The 19,485-nt window shown below is 52.9% G+C and overlaps 1 protein-coding gene across 4 annotated transcripts in view; it reads right to left on the bottom strand.

The window, feature by feature from the left end:
- Positions 1-5,339: 5,339 nt before the first annotated feature.
- Positions 5,340-19,485, bottom strand: part of GRM4 (glutamate metabotropic receptor 4) — a 32,986-nt gene continuing 18,840 nt past the window's right edge. For all 4 annotated transcript variants that reach the window (XM_072355776.1, XM_072355772.1, XM_072355773.1 and 1 more), the window contains exons 4-11: positions 18,153-18,288; positions 16,938-17,092; positions 16,651-16,791; positions 13,891-14,091; positions 12,952-13,088; positions 11,476-12,411; positions 8,030-8,276; positions 5,340-6,292 (exon numbers count right to left, since the gene is read on the bottom strand). In XM_072355776.1, the coding sequence (XP_072211877.1) occupies positions 6,243-6,292; positions 8,030-8,276; positions 11,476-12,411; positions 12,952-13,088; positions 13,891-14,091; positions 16,651-16,791; positions 16,938-17,092; positions 18,153-18,288 (2,003 nt within the window). In that variant the 3' untranslated portion in view covers positions 5,340-6,242. The remainder of the gene's footprint in view (positions 6,293-8,029; positions 8,277-11,475; positions 12,412-12,951; positions 13,089-13,890; positions 14,092-16,650; positions 16,792-16,937; positions 17,093-18,152; positions 18,289-19,485) is intronic.

The following is a 19,485-nucleotide window of genomic DNA, read 5'->3' as shown; positions in this document are numbered from 1 at the left end:
TTTGGTGAAAAACTCATAGCATTTACAGCCAGAGCTCACGCACGCACACGGCTGGCATCTGGCTCAGCAGAACTGGCACGCAGAGCTGGAGGCAACAAGTTCAGCCCCAACCCCTGGGAACCAGCAGTGCCAGGATCAAGCTGCAGCCCACCCCATGGCCCAGAGGGGCTCAGGGCTTGGGTCTCCCAGCCAGCCTTTCTTATTACTGCCCCAGAACAGGGGGAGGAGCTCAGACCTTTTCCTCATGGCTGCCACCAAATTCAGCCCCTGGCACACTGCTGAGCCCCGAACAACCTGACTCTGGGGGCAGTGGGGGGAGCAGCACAGCCCCCCCCATCCCAAAAGATGCTGGAGAAGAACCCAGCTCCATCTCCCCTCCCACAGCTCCCAAGGCTCCCTGTTCTCCCCAAAGGTCACCCTGGCTCATGTTTGGTTAAGCCAGGGATAATTAAGAGGCATGTTCATCTAATGATCAAATTGCTGCACTAGGAGCATGAAAGACTGAGAAGAACTAATTAAGAAGCTCATCTGCATACTCCAGCGTTTCCGGTGCATGTATGGGGGTTCCCATAGCAACCAGTACAAAAGCTGATGATGGCGTGTGGGTTTTATTGGGTTTTAAGTGCTGTTCCTTCCCTTTGTTATCCCCAGCAGATAACAAAGGCTCTGCGAGGAAGGTGGTGAGACACCAGGCTTGGGAGAGGGATTTCTGCACAGTGAGGAGGAAAGCAAAGTGAGGAGGGGTAGATGGCAATCACTGCGCCCCATTCAGACCCCTGGAGAGCAGCAAGTGCACATGGTGAGGGCAGACAATAGCACAAATCCCTGAGCTGGTGCTGCTCCATCTGAGAGCATCCCATGAGCCCACATCCCCGAGGAGCAGATGGTTCCAGAGGGAAGAGCTTTCCGAGGACCACAGCACATTTCACAGCATCCCAGCACACAGCACCTCACACCTGAGCTGGCTGCAGGGCCTCAGGCTTGCAGAACCAAGACACTTCAAATGATGGGAATGGGCAAGACAACCTAAAAACTCCAGCACAGCATGGGCAGGAAGGAAGCTGAGCACGCACTGGTGCTGATATTGCTTGAAATAAGGGTGGGTTCCTGCACTGGAATGCAGTCCAGCACCATTCTCTCTTCATTATGTCATTTTTTCTAAGCACCGAGGCTTTTCTGCTTTGTCTATTTGGCAGGAAACCTTTGCATTTAGATAAGGAGTAAAGCCTGGGATCAGATCTGAACTCTGCAGCAGAGAAGATCAACGTTTTAATGAATTAAATATATTCTAAACCAAACGTAACCTCTTAGTGCTCAAACACCCGAGCAAGAATAACTCAACAAAAAGAACAAGCCAACAATCCCACTCATCCCATCTCTCTCTGGCTGTGAAATGGCCACAGGCCAATCAATTAGCCTGGTTTTTTTCCCCCATATCCCACCCCCCCTCTACCTGACGATTTGCAGGCTGTGAGTTGTTGGGGAGCACTTTGCCTTGCTGCAGCCACGCTCTCTTTTCAGGGCTGTTTGCAGGGGAGCAGCTTTGCTCACCCCAAAGCCACGCACAGCATTCCATGGGCTGGAGCAAGGCAGGATGCTCTGAAGGGCACGTTTTGCATCAGCACCAAAGGGTTCAGATGGAACGTGCCATCATTGAACACACCAGTGTTAGAATTAGGAGTATACAGAAGAGTTGGGCTAAGATGTTATGTTTAGAGAATGGATGGAGCTTACCCTTCTCCTGGGCTCACCAAAGGTCTCCACAAGGAGCAGCCTCCAGAGGAGATCCTTCCTTAGTGGCAGCCAGCCCTTAAATGGGCTCTAGGAGAGGTGCAGCTGGGCTCCACCGCTTCCAGTAGCACAGCTGAATTACCTTCACCTGTGCAATCAGAGCTTCAGGCTGGGATTCAGCAGTTCCCATGCAATGAACATAGGATGTTTGACATCCAGCAGCAGCAGCTACAGATGCCAACACAGCCCAAACTGCAAGGAGCATCTAACAAAGCCTGTGCAGTCCTGGCAGGCATGGAAAGATTGACTTAATTCCTCTTTGTTCATAGGTCATTGTGCAGGATCATGCAGAAGGTCTCTCTCTGTGCCTGATCTACCCTGTACCCTAAAAAACCTTCCTAAGGCTTGAAGCCAGATTAAATCTCCGCTGCCCATCCAAAGCCTTCTCCTCCTCCGACATTGTTTTCATCTCCCCCTCCCCCTCTCCTTTTTTACTCTCAATAAAAACATAATTACAGGCTTTTAAAAAAAGCAAATTATAGTGACATACTTTAATTATCTCCAAGCAATGGAGGACTAAATTACACAGTCAGGGAATCGGAGGTTACCTAAAAATAAAAGCAAGAAGCTTCATTAAATGCTAATTGCAGCTTTTGCCGCTAAAGTGAGATTTCAACACAATCTGCCATTGACTCTCTTGGCCATACAGAGAACATCACTGCTGGGGCAGACCCACAGGCACACCTCCCTCCATGGCCATGGGTGCTGTGCTGAGGGCAACCCAAGCAGTTGGTGCTCCCACCTCCCTTTGGGGTCCCATGGCCCCCAGCACCGTGTGTCTTCCATCTGCCACTGGTTCCAAGGCATTGCCCATCCCCTCAGTATCACTGTTGCGTTCAACGCAGCTCTCCAGCCTCCTCCATGCCTTCCCACAGCCAAGGACAGTTGTGCTCAGAATCCCCTCTTGTGCCTTCAAAGCTCCTGGCTTTGACAGGAGGGCTCCAGCCCCAGCTGGTGGGCAACCAAGAGATGAGGCTGAGAATCTACATAGAAATGGTTTTGTTTTTCCATCTCCCATAGAGCTGGCCTAATTGTGTCACTGAAGTCTGTAATTTGCCTCTCGCAGAACAGAGTTAATGATGGGCTCCACGCTGCTGCCTCACACACACGGGCTGGGGTGAAGCTTGCACACACAGCCCAGGGCCTGACACACAACAAGACGGGCAGTGGGACCCCAAAAGCATCAAGGGGGAGCACAGAGGAGGAGGTGGAGGACGAGATACGAGCAGGGAGGCAGCGCTACCACGGGCTCCTCCCCCATTTCTCAGCTTCCATTAGAAGTAAAGAAACATGCAGGCCAACCCTGGGGGGAACTCAAGCAATTAGAGCTATTTAAATTCAACGGTCCTTCATAGGAATAAAGGGAAAATCAGAGCAATGCTTTTAAGCTGAGAAAGAGGCAAGTAGAACAGCAGCACAGATTTCAGCACAGGGACCAAAAATACAGACAGAAAGTGCCAAAACCCAGGAATTCCCCCCCACCAGAACACTCAGTATCTATCTTGTCTTCCAATATGCTAAGCAGAACCGAAATCAGATCATAAGAGATGCCAGCTAGCTCCCGAAAATGCCCCAGCAGCCTCTGCAGATAGCAGCACCGCAGCCCCAGACCTGCAGCGCTTTATATCCATCTCAATGGCTTATAGACTGCTCCCTTTTAATTAGCTTTCATAATCAAATAAGCGTCTGGAATGAAGCGGCGCTGTATCATGAAATGCCATACAAAATTAACCAGCCGTGTTCGGAGGTCGCTGCATCCGCCACCGACTGGCAGCCAGCACTGGGAGGGATGCAGGTCTGTTTAACAGCACGCAGGGATGGTGCCAGCAAGGGTAGGTTTTGAGCTGATCAAAATGGGGCCAATTAAAACTCCCTTCCAAGAGCAGCGAGGTTGGATTTGTGCAAATATTTTGCATGTCGGTTTTAAGAGCGTCTTTACATCGTTTAGGCTGCAAGTCTGTGAGGAGTAAGATTGAATCGCAGCAAAGCACACTTACACCAAAATAAGTGCTCACATGAGGACTCTTTTGATTTAACACTCCACCAGATCCATCAAGAAATCAGGGGAGCTACTGTGTTCAAACAGGGCCTGAAGCAAGAGGGGGACATGAATCTGCTTGAAGCTACATTCAAAAATGGGCCAAGTGCTCAAGCTTCAGAAGCGCCACTTTGGGATCGGCCCTTGGGGCCCAGAGCCCACCATCCCTCCAGCCCTTAGCACAGCTCAGATCCCTTTCTGCTACAACAGCTGCCATGAGCCAACTCGGATCTTCAGAGAGCAAACAGGGGGATCTGCTGGGTGCCAACAGGCATCCTCCATCCACAGCTCCTCCAGAGGACTCAGAGCATCCCCCATAGGAGGAGAGCATCCCTCACAGGAGCGAAGGGATGCTGTAATTAAGGTGGGATTGGTCATCCCCATCACTGTCAGGCAGAGTTTGGGGTGTAAACCTGCTTGTAAAACCAGCAGATTGGTAACTCAGAGCTAGAAACAGCACCAGAGACATCAACTCAGGTTTTCTGGGAGCCCTCTGAACCAGGCAGCATTTCGCATCCGATCAGACAGTGATGGATGTAGCAGGAGCGGAGCAATTTTTCCTCCTGAGGAGCTCTTTTGACAAGTGTGATCTTATCAAAGTTCCAGGCTTTTCATTATAGCCCTTTTTTCTCCCCTACCTCCTGCCTTCCAGCCGTGCTCTGCCCTCCCCACATTGGCAGGGAGCAGCGCATGCTGACGGCTGACAGTCCCTGCAGCACTCAGAGCAGCACTGAGACCTCCCCTGGGGCATGCAGGCACAGCAGCAGGACAGGGGGCTGCAGTTAGCTCTAGGAACATCCAAAACAATGAGAGAACTTCATCTGGGAGGAACACAGCTGAAGGGATGGGAGGACACCTCAGCAATCTGCCTCTGAGGATGGGGAGCTCCAGCCAGCCGCTGCAGAGCACCCAAAGCAATGGGCTGCCCCAAAGCTGGAGGCAACTCTTTAGGGCAGCAGCACCTGCCCATGTCTCCTTTCCCCACTTCCCATCTTCTCTCAGCAATGAAAAGGAGCTTGGAGCAGCCACCCTTTACCTTGCCTTTCCAACTGCCTTCCCAAAGCAGACAGAAAGAGGCACAAGAAGCAACAACCCCAAGGCTCCCCAAAGCTGGACACCACCTGTCTGGTGCAATGGGCTGCTCCAAAAGCTGGCACTGGGGCCACATCCTCCACACAAGACAGGGCTGCAATGAGGCAGAGACAACCTAATTAACCCAGCTGGGCCCTGATGGGGGTGGAGCTGATGTCACCTGTGAAGAGGGGAAAAAAGATGGGAAATAACTTTGCTCACCCAGCACCATCCCTGGGGGAGGGCAAACAAGGAGAGCTAAGCCCTTCCTGCCCTAGAAAGCCATGAGCACCTGCCCTGACATGATGCTGAGCCACCTCCTGTCCCTGCCCCATCCCAATACATGGACCCACCCGCAGAGAAAGGATGCTGAGCCCCATCCCAAACCTTCCCCCTGCCCAGAACCCCTCACCAAACAGTCACCAAGAGGCAACAAACGCCGAGTGCAAAACCATGGTCTTTTTATTAGAAATCTCCTCGTATAAAAATGATCATGCTCTACACAGTCATCGAATAATTCATAAACATCCAGGCACTGAACTTTGTAATTCCATGTGTGTGTGTGTGTGTGTGTTGGTTCGACTGGTCGGTACATAAAGCAGACAGATTTCAATCCATACGGTCATCACGTACATTAAGTAACCACCTATAGAAATCAGCACTTTGAACACAGTCTGGGTTTCACTTTAGTTTTATTTCGTTCTCCAGTTATTTTTAATGTGTTTTTTTTTTTTTTAATATATATGTATATATATATATTAATTATTTTTTTTTTTAATTTTATAGATTTTTTTTTATTTCTTTTTTCCTTTTTGCAACACAGAGAATTTGGTTGGAGACGGGAGAGTGGAGGGTTGGGGGGGGGGAGCGGAGGAAGACGGGAGCAAAAGAAAAGGGGAGGATTGGGTTAAGAACCAAACAGAGAAAGGAAACAGAAGGTTCTGCACAACCACAAACAACCTCACGAATTCCAGAACAGGGAAAATGGTGGGTTTGTTGGTTTGGTTTGTTGGTTTTTTTTGCTAAGATACAGGAAAATAAACCCAAAGATTCGCCGCAGTCCGTCTCCTCTTCCCCTGCGCTCCATCCCCTTTGCTCCGCTGCTCCTCCATGGGGCTGGATGCGTCCTCACGGTGCTCGGTGCTTTATTTTGATTGTTTCTTGATTTGATTTTTTTTGCTGCTGTTGATCATCTTCCAATGGGAGCTCAGCCCCCGGCCCGGCCCGGAGCAGGACCCTGCTGTCACCTCCCTGTCCTGCTCCCCGCTGGGCTCTGCTGTAAGTGCTGGGGTTGGCTCCCCCTGCAGCCTCCCTCTGTGCCAGGCGGTTGAGATCGCTGCAGTTAAATTGCATGGTTGCTGTAGCTGACGTAGGTCTGCTTGGTGGACAGTGCTGGAAAGAGAAGCAATGGTGAGCTGGGCAGCGGTCCCTGCTGGTCCCTGGAGGGTGCAGAACTGTGAGGATGTGGCTCTAAGGGTCCCAGTTAGTGGGCATGGTGGGGCTGGGCTGGGGTTGGACTTCTCCAACCTTAATGATTCTGTGGTTCTTCAACGCATCCCATGACCCCAAACTGAGTGGGGATGTGGTGTGGGGTTTGCTCATGGATCCGACCAGTGCTGGACACACAGGACACATGCATGCCCACTCTCCCCCTTCTATGCTCTCCCTCTCTCGGTGCCTCGCTGATAAATGAACCTCACTGCAGATTTTCTACTGGTATTCCCTGATAACAATTAGATAGGCCATAAGAAATTAGAGCTGACAGAGCTATTTGTTAGCCGCAGTGTTTTCATAGCCAATCTGCCCGTATCAAAGCCCTGTGAATTATTCATTCTGTTGTTTATTTAAGGAGATGTGACCTGCTGGTGACAGAGCAAAGAACAGCCCCTCTGCCTGGCACTGACAGCCCCTCGGTGCCTCCTGCACCAGCAGCAGTGTCATGGCAGGTTTGCAGCTCACTGCTGCACACCCAGCTCCCCAATTCCCTATGCACGACACATCGGAGCCGGAGACGCAGCAGACAGGAGCTCAGCTCCCTGCTCCCAGCATGTCTCAGCCTCGGAGGCTGCTGCTATGAGTCCCACAGGGAGAGGGATGTTCAGCACAGCAGAGAGCACATGGGAATGATGAGGGTTCGGATTGTGGATGAGATGCTCTTGGCTGGAGGGAGGTGATGTGCTGATGCTCCTACAGCACCACAGATAGTGATGACATGGGGAGCCCGGCTCCCCAAATGGAGGCTGGTCTGCTCCCAGTGAGCCCACAGATCCCCACAGACAAAAGGGGATGGGAAGGGAACCCTCACCTCCTGCTATGCTGGTGTGGGACCACAGACCAGAAGGAACTGTGACAGCATCTGACAAAAGCAACTTGCAACATGGGGAGAACGGGGCTCTGACCACAGAGCTGCCTTCCACAGCTCACAGTGCTCGATGAAAGAGTGGATTAAGCAGAGAAACTGCCCATGGAGAAACATTACATAGAGGGCTACAGCCAAGAAGAGTCATTGCACAGGGAGATGTGAACACATGGCTTATACAGAGATGCCAAGGGGTGTGAAATAGCGCAGACTGGAAAGGGAGCGAGAGGGGGATTAAAAGGAAATCATGGCTATCTGTGGAATAGCAGTTTGGTCTCCATCCCACTGATGCTGGAATCCCTTTCTAGGGGTTTCCCAGGCCTCTCCCCATAGCAGAGCATTGGCTGCATTCCCAGGGCAGCCTCAGCCCCAACTGGGCCCCCAGGGGGGCACCCATCTTCCTACAGCCTTCCTTTTAGGATCCTTCCCCAGGTGCTCATTGCAAGCACACACATTTCAGCAAGCCCCAGCTGCTGTCTCACGTAGCAGTGGCAGCATATTTCCCATTCCAGCCTCCCACCAGCATTTCCCATGGGATAACACACGTGGGCTCATGGAGGGGATGGAGGGAGTGGGCAGAACCAGTCCTGTCTCATCCGTGTGGCTACAGTGATGAAAAACTAGAGTGGGAATGAACAAATGGAGAGGGAATCTGCCCTGCCAGTGGGCAGAAGATGATGCTCTCCCATTGCAGGTAACCAGAGCACTCCTCTTGCCCACGCTCATGCAGCACAGCCTGCCAGCTGCCCCACCACCACAAGCCACATTACCTTGTGTTTCCAGGTTCTCACACAGCTCTGATTTGGCCTCTCCATTGGGACGGAAGCCTCCCTTCTGGGAGAACTTGTTGGACATGGTGGCCGCCGTCACCACCGCCTTCAGGCTCCGTTTGCGCTTGGGGACGTTCTGCTCCGGGTGGAAGAGGATGATGTACACCTTGGGCATGTAGAGCATGCCCAGGGACACTGAGGCACTCAAACTCACTGAGATGGTGAGCGTCGTGGTCTGGATGTACATCTGCAAGACACAAAGGGATGAGCTCAGACCACCACGGCTTACTGGGATGTGGAGGGAAATGGGTGGCTCTGGTGCCACGGTGATGGCACCCTAACCCTAACCCTAACCTTAACCCTAACCCTAACCCCCAAGCCTGGGGCACCCCACAGCCCCACCACCTCCCACCAGACAATCCCCACTCCCCAGCTGGTCCATGGGCCGTTGTCATGTAAGTCACATATTACACACCGACGTTGCCTTTCTGCAGTCAAAACTAATTTCACGCTCACTGTCCAGGACTAACAGTGACAGATGTTTTGCAAAATGAAAGCCCATTAATCTGACTGTAGAATAATCCATTTTTCTATGGAAGGTGTTTGGCAGACTCCTCGCAAGCCAGGGGCATCTCAAGCAGGCAGCGATGAGAGGCAAAAGGATCCTTTCCCTCCTCCCATCCCCATCAGCATCCCCTCCTGCGCTGCATGGCTCACACTAGGGTCTCCCCTGGCTGATCAGGGATGAGCTCCAGGTCTTCGTGTGCTTTGTGCACACAGTTTGTTTGACTCCAGCTGTGCACAGATGCTGGGGCTGCTTTGCAGATCACTAACGAGGAGGTTTGATACACTTCATCCTGCAGCTATGTGGTGCACGGGGCTTCTGCTGCTGCTGCTCCATGAGATCCTGCAGGCAGAACCCAGAGGCACCCACTGGTGTGTCCCAGCTCCTGGTGGCATCTTCTGGAGCCCCGGGAGCAAGAAGTTCCCTCAGTGCATGGCAGAAGCTTTGGCCACACCACAACACGACCATCTCTTGCACTTTTGGTTCCTACTCTGTTGGGTTCCAACCCAGGCCCCCCATGTGTTCTTAAGAACAGCTGATCTGCCCCCAGAGCCCTTTGAGATGTGCACTGTGGTGGCAGAGGACACAACGCTTCCACCTTCAGCAGCATCCCATTCTTCACTGCTTGGATCAGAGAAACCAGCCTTTGTCTGAGACGAGATGCTGCAGCATCCAGAGACCTCGTCAGCCCTAAATAACCCAACGCAGATCCCCAACCCCAGGCACCAATGGCCCACGTTCAGCATCATCTGGCAACAATCACACATTGCAAGAGGCCGAGCAAGCTGTGCAAGCAGTGTCAATCTCAGCACCTGCAGTGGGTGCTTGGGAAGGAAAATCCCACTTATCCCTTCCCCAGCAGCACTAAGCAAACTGCTGGACACTCCTTATTCATCTTCTCCCTCTCTCTCTTTCCCTTGCTGAAAGCAAATGTGATAAACAGAGCACCAGACAATGACACCACTGTTCAGCTGCTGCCTTATCAGCACAGGAAATTGTCTCTTTCTTTAGATCCTCTGTTCTTGCTATTTCTGTAATCCGCTGGGATCGGTGGGGATAAGAGGTTCTTTTGAGCAAAGGCTTGGGGGACTTGTTGTAATAATATGCCACCTCCATGCAAAGTTGTAGGCACGAGGCAAAGGGAAATAAAAGGCAAACGGGGATTTTCATCCGCAGTTGGGGTTGTGGTAGACGAGCTGGGCACTGCTGGGAGGTTGCCCCACAGCATCCCAAAAACTCCAGCAGAGCCCACACTGCGCACCCAGAGGAGAGGGTGGCCCTTCTAAAGGCACCCCATGTGACTCCAGCACTGCAGTGGGGCAATGCCCATATGAACACCCCCAGCTTCCAGCCCACCGTGCAGGCTGCACAGTAACACTGTTTGGATGCCTGAACCACAAACCAAAGCGGAAACACTGAAGCTGGCAGCACCAAGCAGCACCCAACCTGATCCCTCTGGCTGCTCCTCTCCCTGCAGCCACCCCAAACTCCGGGGATGTTCCACGAAGGCACCTACAGCAGCACATCCTCATCCAGTGCCAAAACACCGCCAGCCCTCCTGGGACAGCTCGGCAGTGACAGGCGTTGAGAAAGCGAAGCCACATCCAAGGGGAGTTGGGAACATCACTTTTTCCGCCTCTAATCAGCTTGTTAGCAGCCTAATAACAGAGAAGCCCAGCACATTACAAGCCCCCGAAGTGAGGCACAGCCTATTGTCGAATTGCTACTTGACAGCCAGCTTTCGGCAGCCCTAAATTATCCCATGACAAGCTGCAGTGAAGAGGTGAGCAACCTTGCGCATAATCTACAATCATTATCATTTCCATCTTTATTACCCACAGTATGCCGAGCACATTAAGGCGGCTTTAAGGGAGCTTTTGTTTTGCAATAATTCCTTAAAAAACCTGCTTTCTTGTTAGTATCTCCCCTGCCATCTCATCAAAATGGAAATGCTGCGAGAGGCTCCATTTGTTTCCTTTAATTCTCCTTCACTCCTTTAGCCAGAGCGGGATGGCTTGGTAAGGGATTTTCTAGCTGAGGCAAAGCTTAAGGTGTGAGTGCAAACTCAGGTGCTCTGAGCAGAGCCAGCACTCCAGGACACGTGCAAAGTCCACAGCAAAAGCAAGCCAACCCCAGCCCTCCTGCAATACAAATGCACTGCTCCAGCAGCTCGGCATCAATGGGGACACACTCAGGGGATAATTACCCTAATTGTGATGGATCCAGAAGGGGAATCCAAGTGGCAGCCACCCTGGGGATGCTGATGCCAGGGATTTGTAGGGAATAGCAGCAGCGAGGTTTATTTGTCGCAGGCAGCGCAGGGCTGGCAGGCGTGAGCTGCTGGTGTGTAACACAAACGCGATTCCCATTCTGTCTGGCAAGCAAAGGGGATTTTTTTCCTCATTCATGAGATTTTTCCCTTTGTTCTCACTTGAGCGCGGGTTTCATCCAGGCTGGTAGCTCACGCTCTGCCCCCAGCACAGGGAGGGAGGCGGATGGGGAGGGGGGGCTTGCAGCAGACCCACTGCTTACATCCCCCATCCTGTCCCCATGCACAGCGCTGCAAAGAGGCACTCGGAGCTCCTCGGGGCCACACGTCCCATCACAGCTTGTGTGATTCGCATACAGGGACAATGGGGGACTACAGTGTGCAGAAAAAGGGGGTGAGGGGTAATGAGACGAGGCTCCCAGTGGAGCAAGAGGCTTCAAATCAACGCTTCCTATCGCTACCATGATATCCAAGCCAACAAGACCATGTCCTGATAGGTTCCTTCCAACTCAAGATATTCTATGGTTCATAAGAAAGCATCTCTCCTTGCTCAGCCCCTTCCTGGCAGCCCACAGGTCCACCAGCCACACCTCTCCCATCCACCTGCCTTACCTTCTCTGCTGACTGCGACGTCCCAAAAAAGATAGGGATGAAGGCTAACCACACAATGCAAGTAGTGTACATGGTGAACCCGATGGGTTTGGCTTCGTTAAAAGTCTCTGGGACCCCACGGGTCTTAATAGCATACACAGTGCAGGTGACCATGAGAAGCATGCTGTACCCAAGCAAACAGATGAGGGAGAGGTCCGAAATGTCACATTTGAGGATGCCCCGGGCAAAGTGGGGGTTTGTAGTCCGCTGGTCCTCGTAGTCAATGACAGAGTGGGACGGGTCCACGATGAACCAGATGCAGACGCCCACGAGCTGCAGCGAGATGAGGCTGAAGGTGATGACCAGCTGGGAAGCGGGGCTGATGAACCGCGGGGCACTCACCGACTTCTTGCCCTGCTCGAAGATGCGGTAGATGCGGTTGGTTTTGGTGAGCAGCGCAGCGTAGCTGATGCTCATGCCGAGCCCAAGGAAGATGCGGCGCAAGGAGCAAGTGCTCAGATCAGGCTCGGCGATCATGAGGAAGGTGGTGGCATAGCAGAGGAAGATGCCCGTCAGCAGGACGTAGCTGAGCTCCCTCCCCGAGGCCTTGACAATGGGCGTATCATTGTAGCGCACGAAGGTGACCACCACGAAGAGGGTGGCGATGATGCCCACGATGGCGATGAAGACGGGCACCACAGCCCACGGGGAGCTCCACTCCAACTTGATAATGGGGATGGGGGTGCAGCTGGTGTGGTTCTCGTTGGGCCGCTCGTTGAAGTGGCAGCGCTTGCAGTGGAACTCATCCAGTTGGTACTGGTACCCGTCGCAGCGCTCGCAGTGCCAGCAGCAGGGGATGCCTTTCACCAGCTTCTTTCTCTCACCTGGCTTGCAGGGCAGGCTGCAGATGGAGCTGGGGAGTTGGCTCCCACCCCCTGGCCACAGCATGTTCTCCACCTGTGGGGCAAGATGGCACCAGGTCCACTGATCATGTCACATCATAGAATGGTTGGGTTGGAAGGGTCCTTAAAGCCCATCCAGTCCCAACCCCTGCTATGGGCTTATCACCCTCAACAGAACAGTCTGCCCCATCCATTGCCTCGGGCATCTCCAGGGATAGGGCACCACAGCTTCTCTGGGCTCCCTGTGCCAGGGTCAAACCACCTTCTGAGTAAAGAACTTCCTCCTAACATCTAACCTGAATCATCTTCTTTTCGTTTAAAACCATTCCCACTTGTTCTATCGCTATCAGACAACCCAAAATGTCGGTCTACCTCTTGTTCATAGGCTCCCTTTAGGACTGGAAAGCCACAATAAGGTCTCCCCAGAGCCTCCCCTTTTCCAGGCTCCCTCGACCTTTCTTCACTTAAGAGGTGCTCTAGCTGATGCTGGAACCAGACGCCTGCTGAAGTTTGCCAAACCACAGCTTTGGCAGCCTTACTCTGCATCCACACAACCCTTGAGCCTCAGATGCTGCATGACGATCCCCTGCCTTACCTTCAGGTGGAGGTGGTCGGTCCATTGCCCAATGACTTTGTACTCGGGAGTGGAGTTCCTGATCTGGTATTGGTAGATGTCGTAACGTCCTGGAGCGTCTCCGTTCTCATTGAAGGTCACTGGAGTCCCAGCAATGCCTACAGGAGAGGGACAGCTCAGCACCCAGAGCTCCACGCAGCACAGGGTGCCATGAGTGATGGCATCCAAGGGTTTGGTGTTCCACCCCATGTGGGATACTTGCTGTAAGCAGCCAGGTCAGTGCCAGCTGGGGCTCAGGGTGGGTGCTTAGGAAAAAAAAGGAATGAAGGAAAAAATAGAGAGGAGAAAAGGGAGAAGAAAAGGAGGATAAAAGAGGGAAGAAAAGAGAGAAGAGGGAAAAGAAGAGGAAGAGAGAGAAGTGGGGACAAAAGGAAAGAAAAGGAGGAAGGAAAGGGGAGAAAAGAAAGAAAGGAAACCACTCCTGAGCCTGAGCTGATGCAAGGACCATATGGGGAGCCACAGATCAGCCCAGCAGTCCCACCAAGAGCTGGGATTTATTGGTAGCGCCAGGTAAGGAGTGCTGTTATGATGGCCATTTTAGCACTTCTTTTAAGAAAAAAGTGAGAAATAGTTTTAGTGTTAAGTCAACTGATAAACACCAGTAAAAGGAGGGGAGAGAAAAACCAAGCAAGAGGGAGAAATAAACAGGAGACACTGCAGAGGAGATCACAGAGAGGAGATAAATAGAAACAATCAGGAGGACGAGACAGAAAATGTTTATTAAAGAGGTGGAGCGGAGGAAAAGATGCGTTTCCACAGATCTGAGGACAGACAAGGGCACGGCAGCGTGATGTTGAGGGACCTCTGCCAGCAGCAATGCAAGGCAGCAAGTTATGGGTGCTGTGTCACCCATGGCAGGGGACACCCAGCAAGCAGGATGGGCTCCCCAGAGCCCCAGACCTGAGAAGTTGACACTGCGGATGTACTTGAGCAGCTCCACACCGTCCACTGGGTCCATCCTGGAGCACAACCCCACCTTGCCAGGACACAGGTTCTTGTGCATGTTGTGCAGAGCGTGTCCCATGGCGTAGACGGCGTCGATGACAAACTGCACCTTGCCCTCCTGCTCGTATGAGGAGTCCTGGCCAATCCGCTCCCGGTCTGTGGACACACAAAAGCAGTGCTGCTCACGGGGCATGCAGCTGAGAGCCCCACATCCCCGGACAGGACACAGGGCTGAGCTGCTTCTTCCATCCCATCCTCACCCTGTCCACCATTGGCACCAAGGGACCATCCAGGCACCCTCCATCACCACTCAATGTCCTCTGTCACATTCCCAGTCCCCCATCCCCTGTGCCCCTCGTGTCCCCCCCCAGCAGCCCCATTCACTGATCCCCTGCCAGCCCCGTCTGCAGGATGCTGTAAGGACCCACTAATTGCCAGCAACAGCTGCCTGCCTCTCCTGTCATAACCACCCTTAATAGGACTGGAAACATGTTCATCATTTAACAGAAGACATCGATCGATGTAACACGCTGTTAATTACAGCTAAGAAAGCATCTCCCACGAGGTGATGCTGCACCAGGGAGGCCTGACCCCGGGCAGATGGAAGGAGAGCTTCCCTGCCAGCAAAAGGCACAGCCCTCATCCTGCACAGAGACACAAGCATTCCATCCGAGGGCACTCAAACTCATCCTGATTCCACGGGGTGGAAAGGATGATACCCCTGTGTCCCCATGCTGGGATGGGAACGAGCAGCGCCGGGCATGGAGGTGCAGCTGACAGCACGCTAAGGCAAATTGATAGTGAACTGACCAACAAGAAAAGATGATATCAAGGAGAGGGATTTATAACCCATTCTTCTAAGTTATAAAAATGCTTTTGGACTACGTGGGGATTACTCATGCGAAACCCGTCAAGTTATCCTTTCTTCCATGTTATTGACAGGGGCTATTAATCTTCTCCCTCAACGTAGGGCCTCTCCCCACATTCATCTCAGCACGCAGACAAGCCACTCTATCTTGTCAAGATAATTACCCATTAAAGCAAGGCTGTAACAGACTGCATGCAGGCGCTGAGCCCCCGGGGGTGTCCCAGCCCCACTGCTGCCCCTGAAAGCCCACCCACCGCAATGGGAATTGGGCCGATGCTGAGAGGAGACGATGCGGAGCAGGATGCTGAGGTTCATGATGTTGCGTTCCCGATGCGGAGACGATAAATCTCCATGAATCTCTCTGTCGATTAGGGCTGCAAAAGGGATGTGACCTCGCTGATTATAACAGCAGGGTCGTGTGTCGTTCTACAGGGCTGATAATTAATTTTCAAGTGCGTGAGGGGCCTTTGAGGTCACCTCTCTGAGGGCCTTTCTCCAGCAGTGGAGGAGCCTTTGGGATTGGCAGTGATTCCGAGCACATCACCAACACTGGCTTTTGGCAGGAGCAAAACAAACCCATGAGTCTGGGACTCGACAGCCCACTCTGTTTGTTAAGGAAAGCAGAGGTATCAGCCATCTCCACCCATCTGCTCTGGTGGGCAACTTGCAGCCTGGTTTGGGGATGCAAAAGCAAGGAGAAGTTGCTGTGTCTCTATATGGTTTGGGCTCTTTCCACACCAGAAGCTAATGGGGAAAGTCCATACAACTCCTACTGCAAAACCACCCCAAAAGGGTGTTTGCATCAGCCTTGCAAAGCAGAGCACACAGCACCGCATGGGCTGGTTATTTACTTCAGGCCCTGCGTTGTTTCCCCTCTCCGTTCATCTGCCAAGCAAATGTTCAGGAGATAATTTATACCCTGACAAATTCAGATAATTTATAGACAGCTCCTAGGACATTTGCCATGTCACGGTTTCAGCTGCCTCCACTAATACCTTGGCCCTGAAACATCATTTGCTTAAATGCTACATCACTATGAAGATGAAGACATCAGTGCTTTGCAAGACCTCCTCATGCATCTCTCAGTGCTGGGCATTCCCTGATGCAATCCACACAAGTCAGTGGCTCTCAGATACCTGAGAGTGTGGACATGATCAGCCCCTTTGCGGTCAAACTTCACAAGCACGGCCAGGTCTGTCCATCCCATGGCACCACACACCGATGTCCCTCCCAAGGATGCAGGGACGTGCCCGTGTCCTCACGTTCTGCCAGCTGCAGCCTTCCAGCTGCCGGGCTCTTATCTGTCTTCAGCCAGTGCCAGGCAGGCAGTAAATCTCTCCCATCTCTCAGTAAACATGTCACCTCCTTGAGCCTCCAAGCATCACCTCGGCAGCGGCGCTGTCAGCAAGACAGATCCCCTGTTTGCCTTGTTTGCTGCATTAATCCCTACAAGCCCGCTTGAGCTGGAAGTGGCTAAAAACACCCAGTGGGGTTTAAGGAGAAGGTCAGGAGCCTGGCACTGAGCTCTGCTGGGGTCAAAGTACCCAAGGATGCTCCATTCCCCACCTGCAGCAGCACAAAGGTGCGTCAGCAAAGCAGTTTGCAAGGAGACAAGGGCAAACAGCAGACCAAACACACACAAACCGAACACATTCAGTGGCATTCATGGAGTACCAATTGCCACGCAGCTCCTTGAGCTGGGCTGGCAGCCCCTGAGCAACAAGGACATAGATGAGCTGAGAGATCATAAAGGGAAAGCAATCAAACCCTTCTAGTGCCCACCCTGGGCATCATCTTCACATCCCCAACGACCCCACACGACCCTGCAGCATCCCCACGCTCCTTACTGGTGCACTTCTTGATGCTGCTGCCCTTCTTCAGCGCGTGCCGGCTCAGCTTGCAGTGGAAGTTTTCCTCCCAGAATTCAGCAAACCAGATGTTGCGGCGGTTGTTGTCCAACGTCCTGCTGGAGAAGTAACGATCGAAACCTGCCCGGGGAAGAGGGGACAGAATGGGGTGAGCCCCTGGGCTGGCAAAGTCCCAAACACAAAGGCTGTGTTAGCACAAACCTTGTGGTCAATGGGATGCCATCAGGAGGACAGCTAACGAGGAGAGGAGTGAACCAGCCTCTCACCTTTGACAGACACACGCTTGGGCAGGATGGTGACGGAGCCCTCAGCCACCTCCTCCAGGTGCAGCACTGGGGAGATCTTGGAGCCCCAGCTGTCCGAGCCCATCCAAATGAAGTGCCCTGTCTGGTTCGCCCTCTTGGCCGCCTCCAGCACTCTTCTGCAGAGAGAAAGCAACGGGTGCTAGAGGTTAAGGAGCAGATGAGGGCATTGAGTGCACCCTCAGTAAGATTCTATGACTCTAAGAAGGAGACAACAGCCTGGCATGGAGTGGGGCCCTTTTGCATCTCCCATCCCCAACACCCCATCAGCACCACACACTGGGTGCACGAGAGCAAACCATGCTGCTCCACTCCAGCACCCTCCATCCTCTCCAGGCTGGGCACGGGCTGCTTCTCCCACTCCATTTGCATATCTGCTGACTGGTAATTGAATTTCCCCTTTAATTACCCAACATTAGGCTTTAAAAAAAAAATCAGGTTATGCTGCAGCAGGCAGGAATTGAGCAGCACTGGAGAGCCTGTGTGCACCCAGCTCATGGCAAAGAATGGGAGAGAGCCATCCAGCACTGCCAAGGTGTGCATGAGGGCTGTCCCATGCCCTGGTTAAAGCCATGCTCTGCCCTGTGCAAGCTGGGGCGTGGAAACCTCTCTTCACACAATATAATCCTGTTTGGGTGGGTAAATGCTTGCAAACCCTAGTTAATGGGGCTTGCCATTTGCACAGCAAGGTAAATCCTCTGTTTCTCAACACACAGCCACGTAAATGTCACGTTTGCAGACATTTCCATTAAGGAAGGAAGGAAGAAACTCGCAGCATTTGCACGTCTGATGTAAACTGATTTCAAATCGCAGTTTACCCACATTTACATAATGTTTGCTGATTAATAAATTAGATCCTTAGGAAATCAGGGGCAGCTCCATGTGAATCACTCTGCTCCGTCATCAACAAGAGCTCCACAAACAACACAAACAGGCTCCGAGCAACCCGATCTAGCAGCAGATGCCCCTGTTCATTGCAGGGGAGCTGGACTAAGTGGCCTTTCAGGGTCCCTTTCGACTCAATTCTGTGGCTGCAAGGTGTTGCTGTGCTTGTGCTCATCAGCTCCATGCATGGAGAGCTCCACGGCTGCAGAGCCGGTGGGCAGTGAGGAGGGGTCCCCAACACGTATCTGTCCCACCCTGCAGCACCTCCTCCCCCACCTCCCAGCCCCTCCGCACCTGATATCATCCTCATTAGCAAAGATGATGACCGCCCGCGCGTGGGAGGTTTCCAGGAGGCGGCGGATGATTTTGTCGAACTCTCCAGGTTTGGGCTCTCGTGGGATCTTGACGGACTGGGCCACGCAAACACCGCCTGCAGCACAGACAGCCCGGCACTGAGACCCTCCTGCTCCCCACCGTGGGGACAGCCCCATCCCACAGCCCCACTCCATGCCCAGAGTTTCCTCCTGCTGGGCTGCAGAGAACCTCCCAAGCCAACCACGCAGCCAGCCGTGGGCAGTGTGCAGAAGCAGCTAATGAAAATCAGAATAGACAAGGGGAAGCTGGCAGCTGGACACATCCCTGCACGTGGCTGCTGGGTTCTCAGCTCCAAAAAGCCAGGGCCCTCCTGCTCCAGCATTACCACAGATGCCAATAAAGAGAGAGAGAGATGAGAGAGAAAATTAAAGACTGCGGGACCTTCAGGATGTAATTGATGGTGTCGATTTGCATGGCAAATGACACAGCTGATACTCACCTGCCACTAGAAGATCCCTGCTCAAGCAAAGGTCAGAGCAATTAGCAGAGGGTTGAGCTTCCCCAGATCACAGCACAGGAGAGAGGCAGGAGGATGGACAGGAGGATTCAGCCCCTCCAGCAAAACGATGTCCTTTGCCCCTTTGCAGCCCGCTGGCAGAGAGGGGATGTTCCAATTGGGCTGGGGGCTCTGCTCACTGCATTCCCAATGCAGCCAAACCACCGAGACGTTTCATGGTCTTTTTCCTCCGGTAAGAAGAAACTGGGCCAATTTGCTGCTTGTTTCCCATCTGGGGAGCCAGATGGATGGAGAGGAGGGAGTTGGATAAACAGATTCCCGGACAGCTCGGCGGGCAGCAGCCGGCAGCGCCAGCGGGACAGACACATCACTGCCCGGGGACGGTGGCTCTGCCTATGGAGCCAATGCAGCTTAATTACAGTTTCCATAGCAATAGGAGGAGAAATTCCAAGCAAAGCAGCAGTTTGCAAACACCAGAGCCTTCCAATAGCCCGGTGCGGTCAAGCAGGAGCACACGCTTTGTGTGACGGTGCTGAAGCCAGCACAGCATTGTGACACTGCGATGCTCCCTGCAATGCACACCGTGCTCATGCACACAGGTGGGCAGCACAGGGACACGACGGTCCAAGTGTGCACTCATCATCTGCAGCACCAGCCCCTTCTCACTGTGGCTGCAGCAAATCCAGCCTTGGGATTTCCCCAGGGCAGCAGCGAGGGGTCTGCACTGGGTTCTCCCCATGCGTTCAGTCCTCATTCATCTGCTTAGAGCAACGTCAGTGCTCAGGAAAAATAAGG

This window comes from Excalfactoria chinensis, chromosome 23, assembly GCF_039878825.1.
Source record: "Excalfactoria chinensis isolate bCotChi1 chromosome 23, bCotChi1.hap2, whole genome shotgun sequence".
NCBI classification, from domain to species: domain Eukaryota; kingdom Metazoa; phylum Chordata; class Aves; order Galliformes; family Phasianidae; genus Excalfactoria; species Excalfactoria chinensis.
The sequence above is the reverse complement of the archived record's forward strand: the minus strand, read 5'-3'. Positions and strand labels throughout refer to the sequence as shown.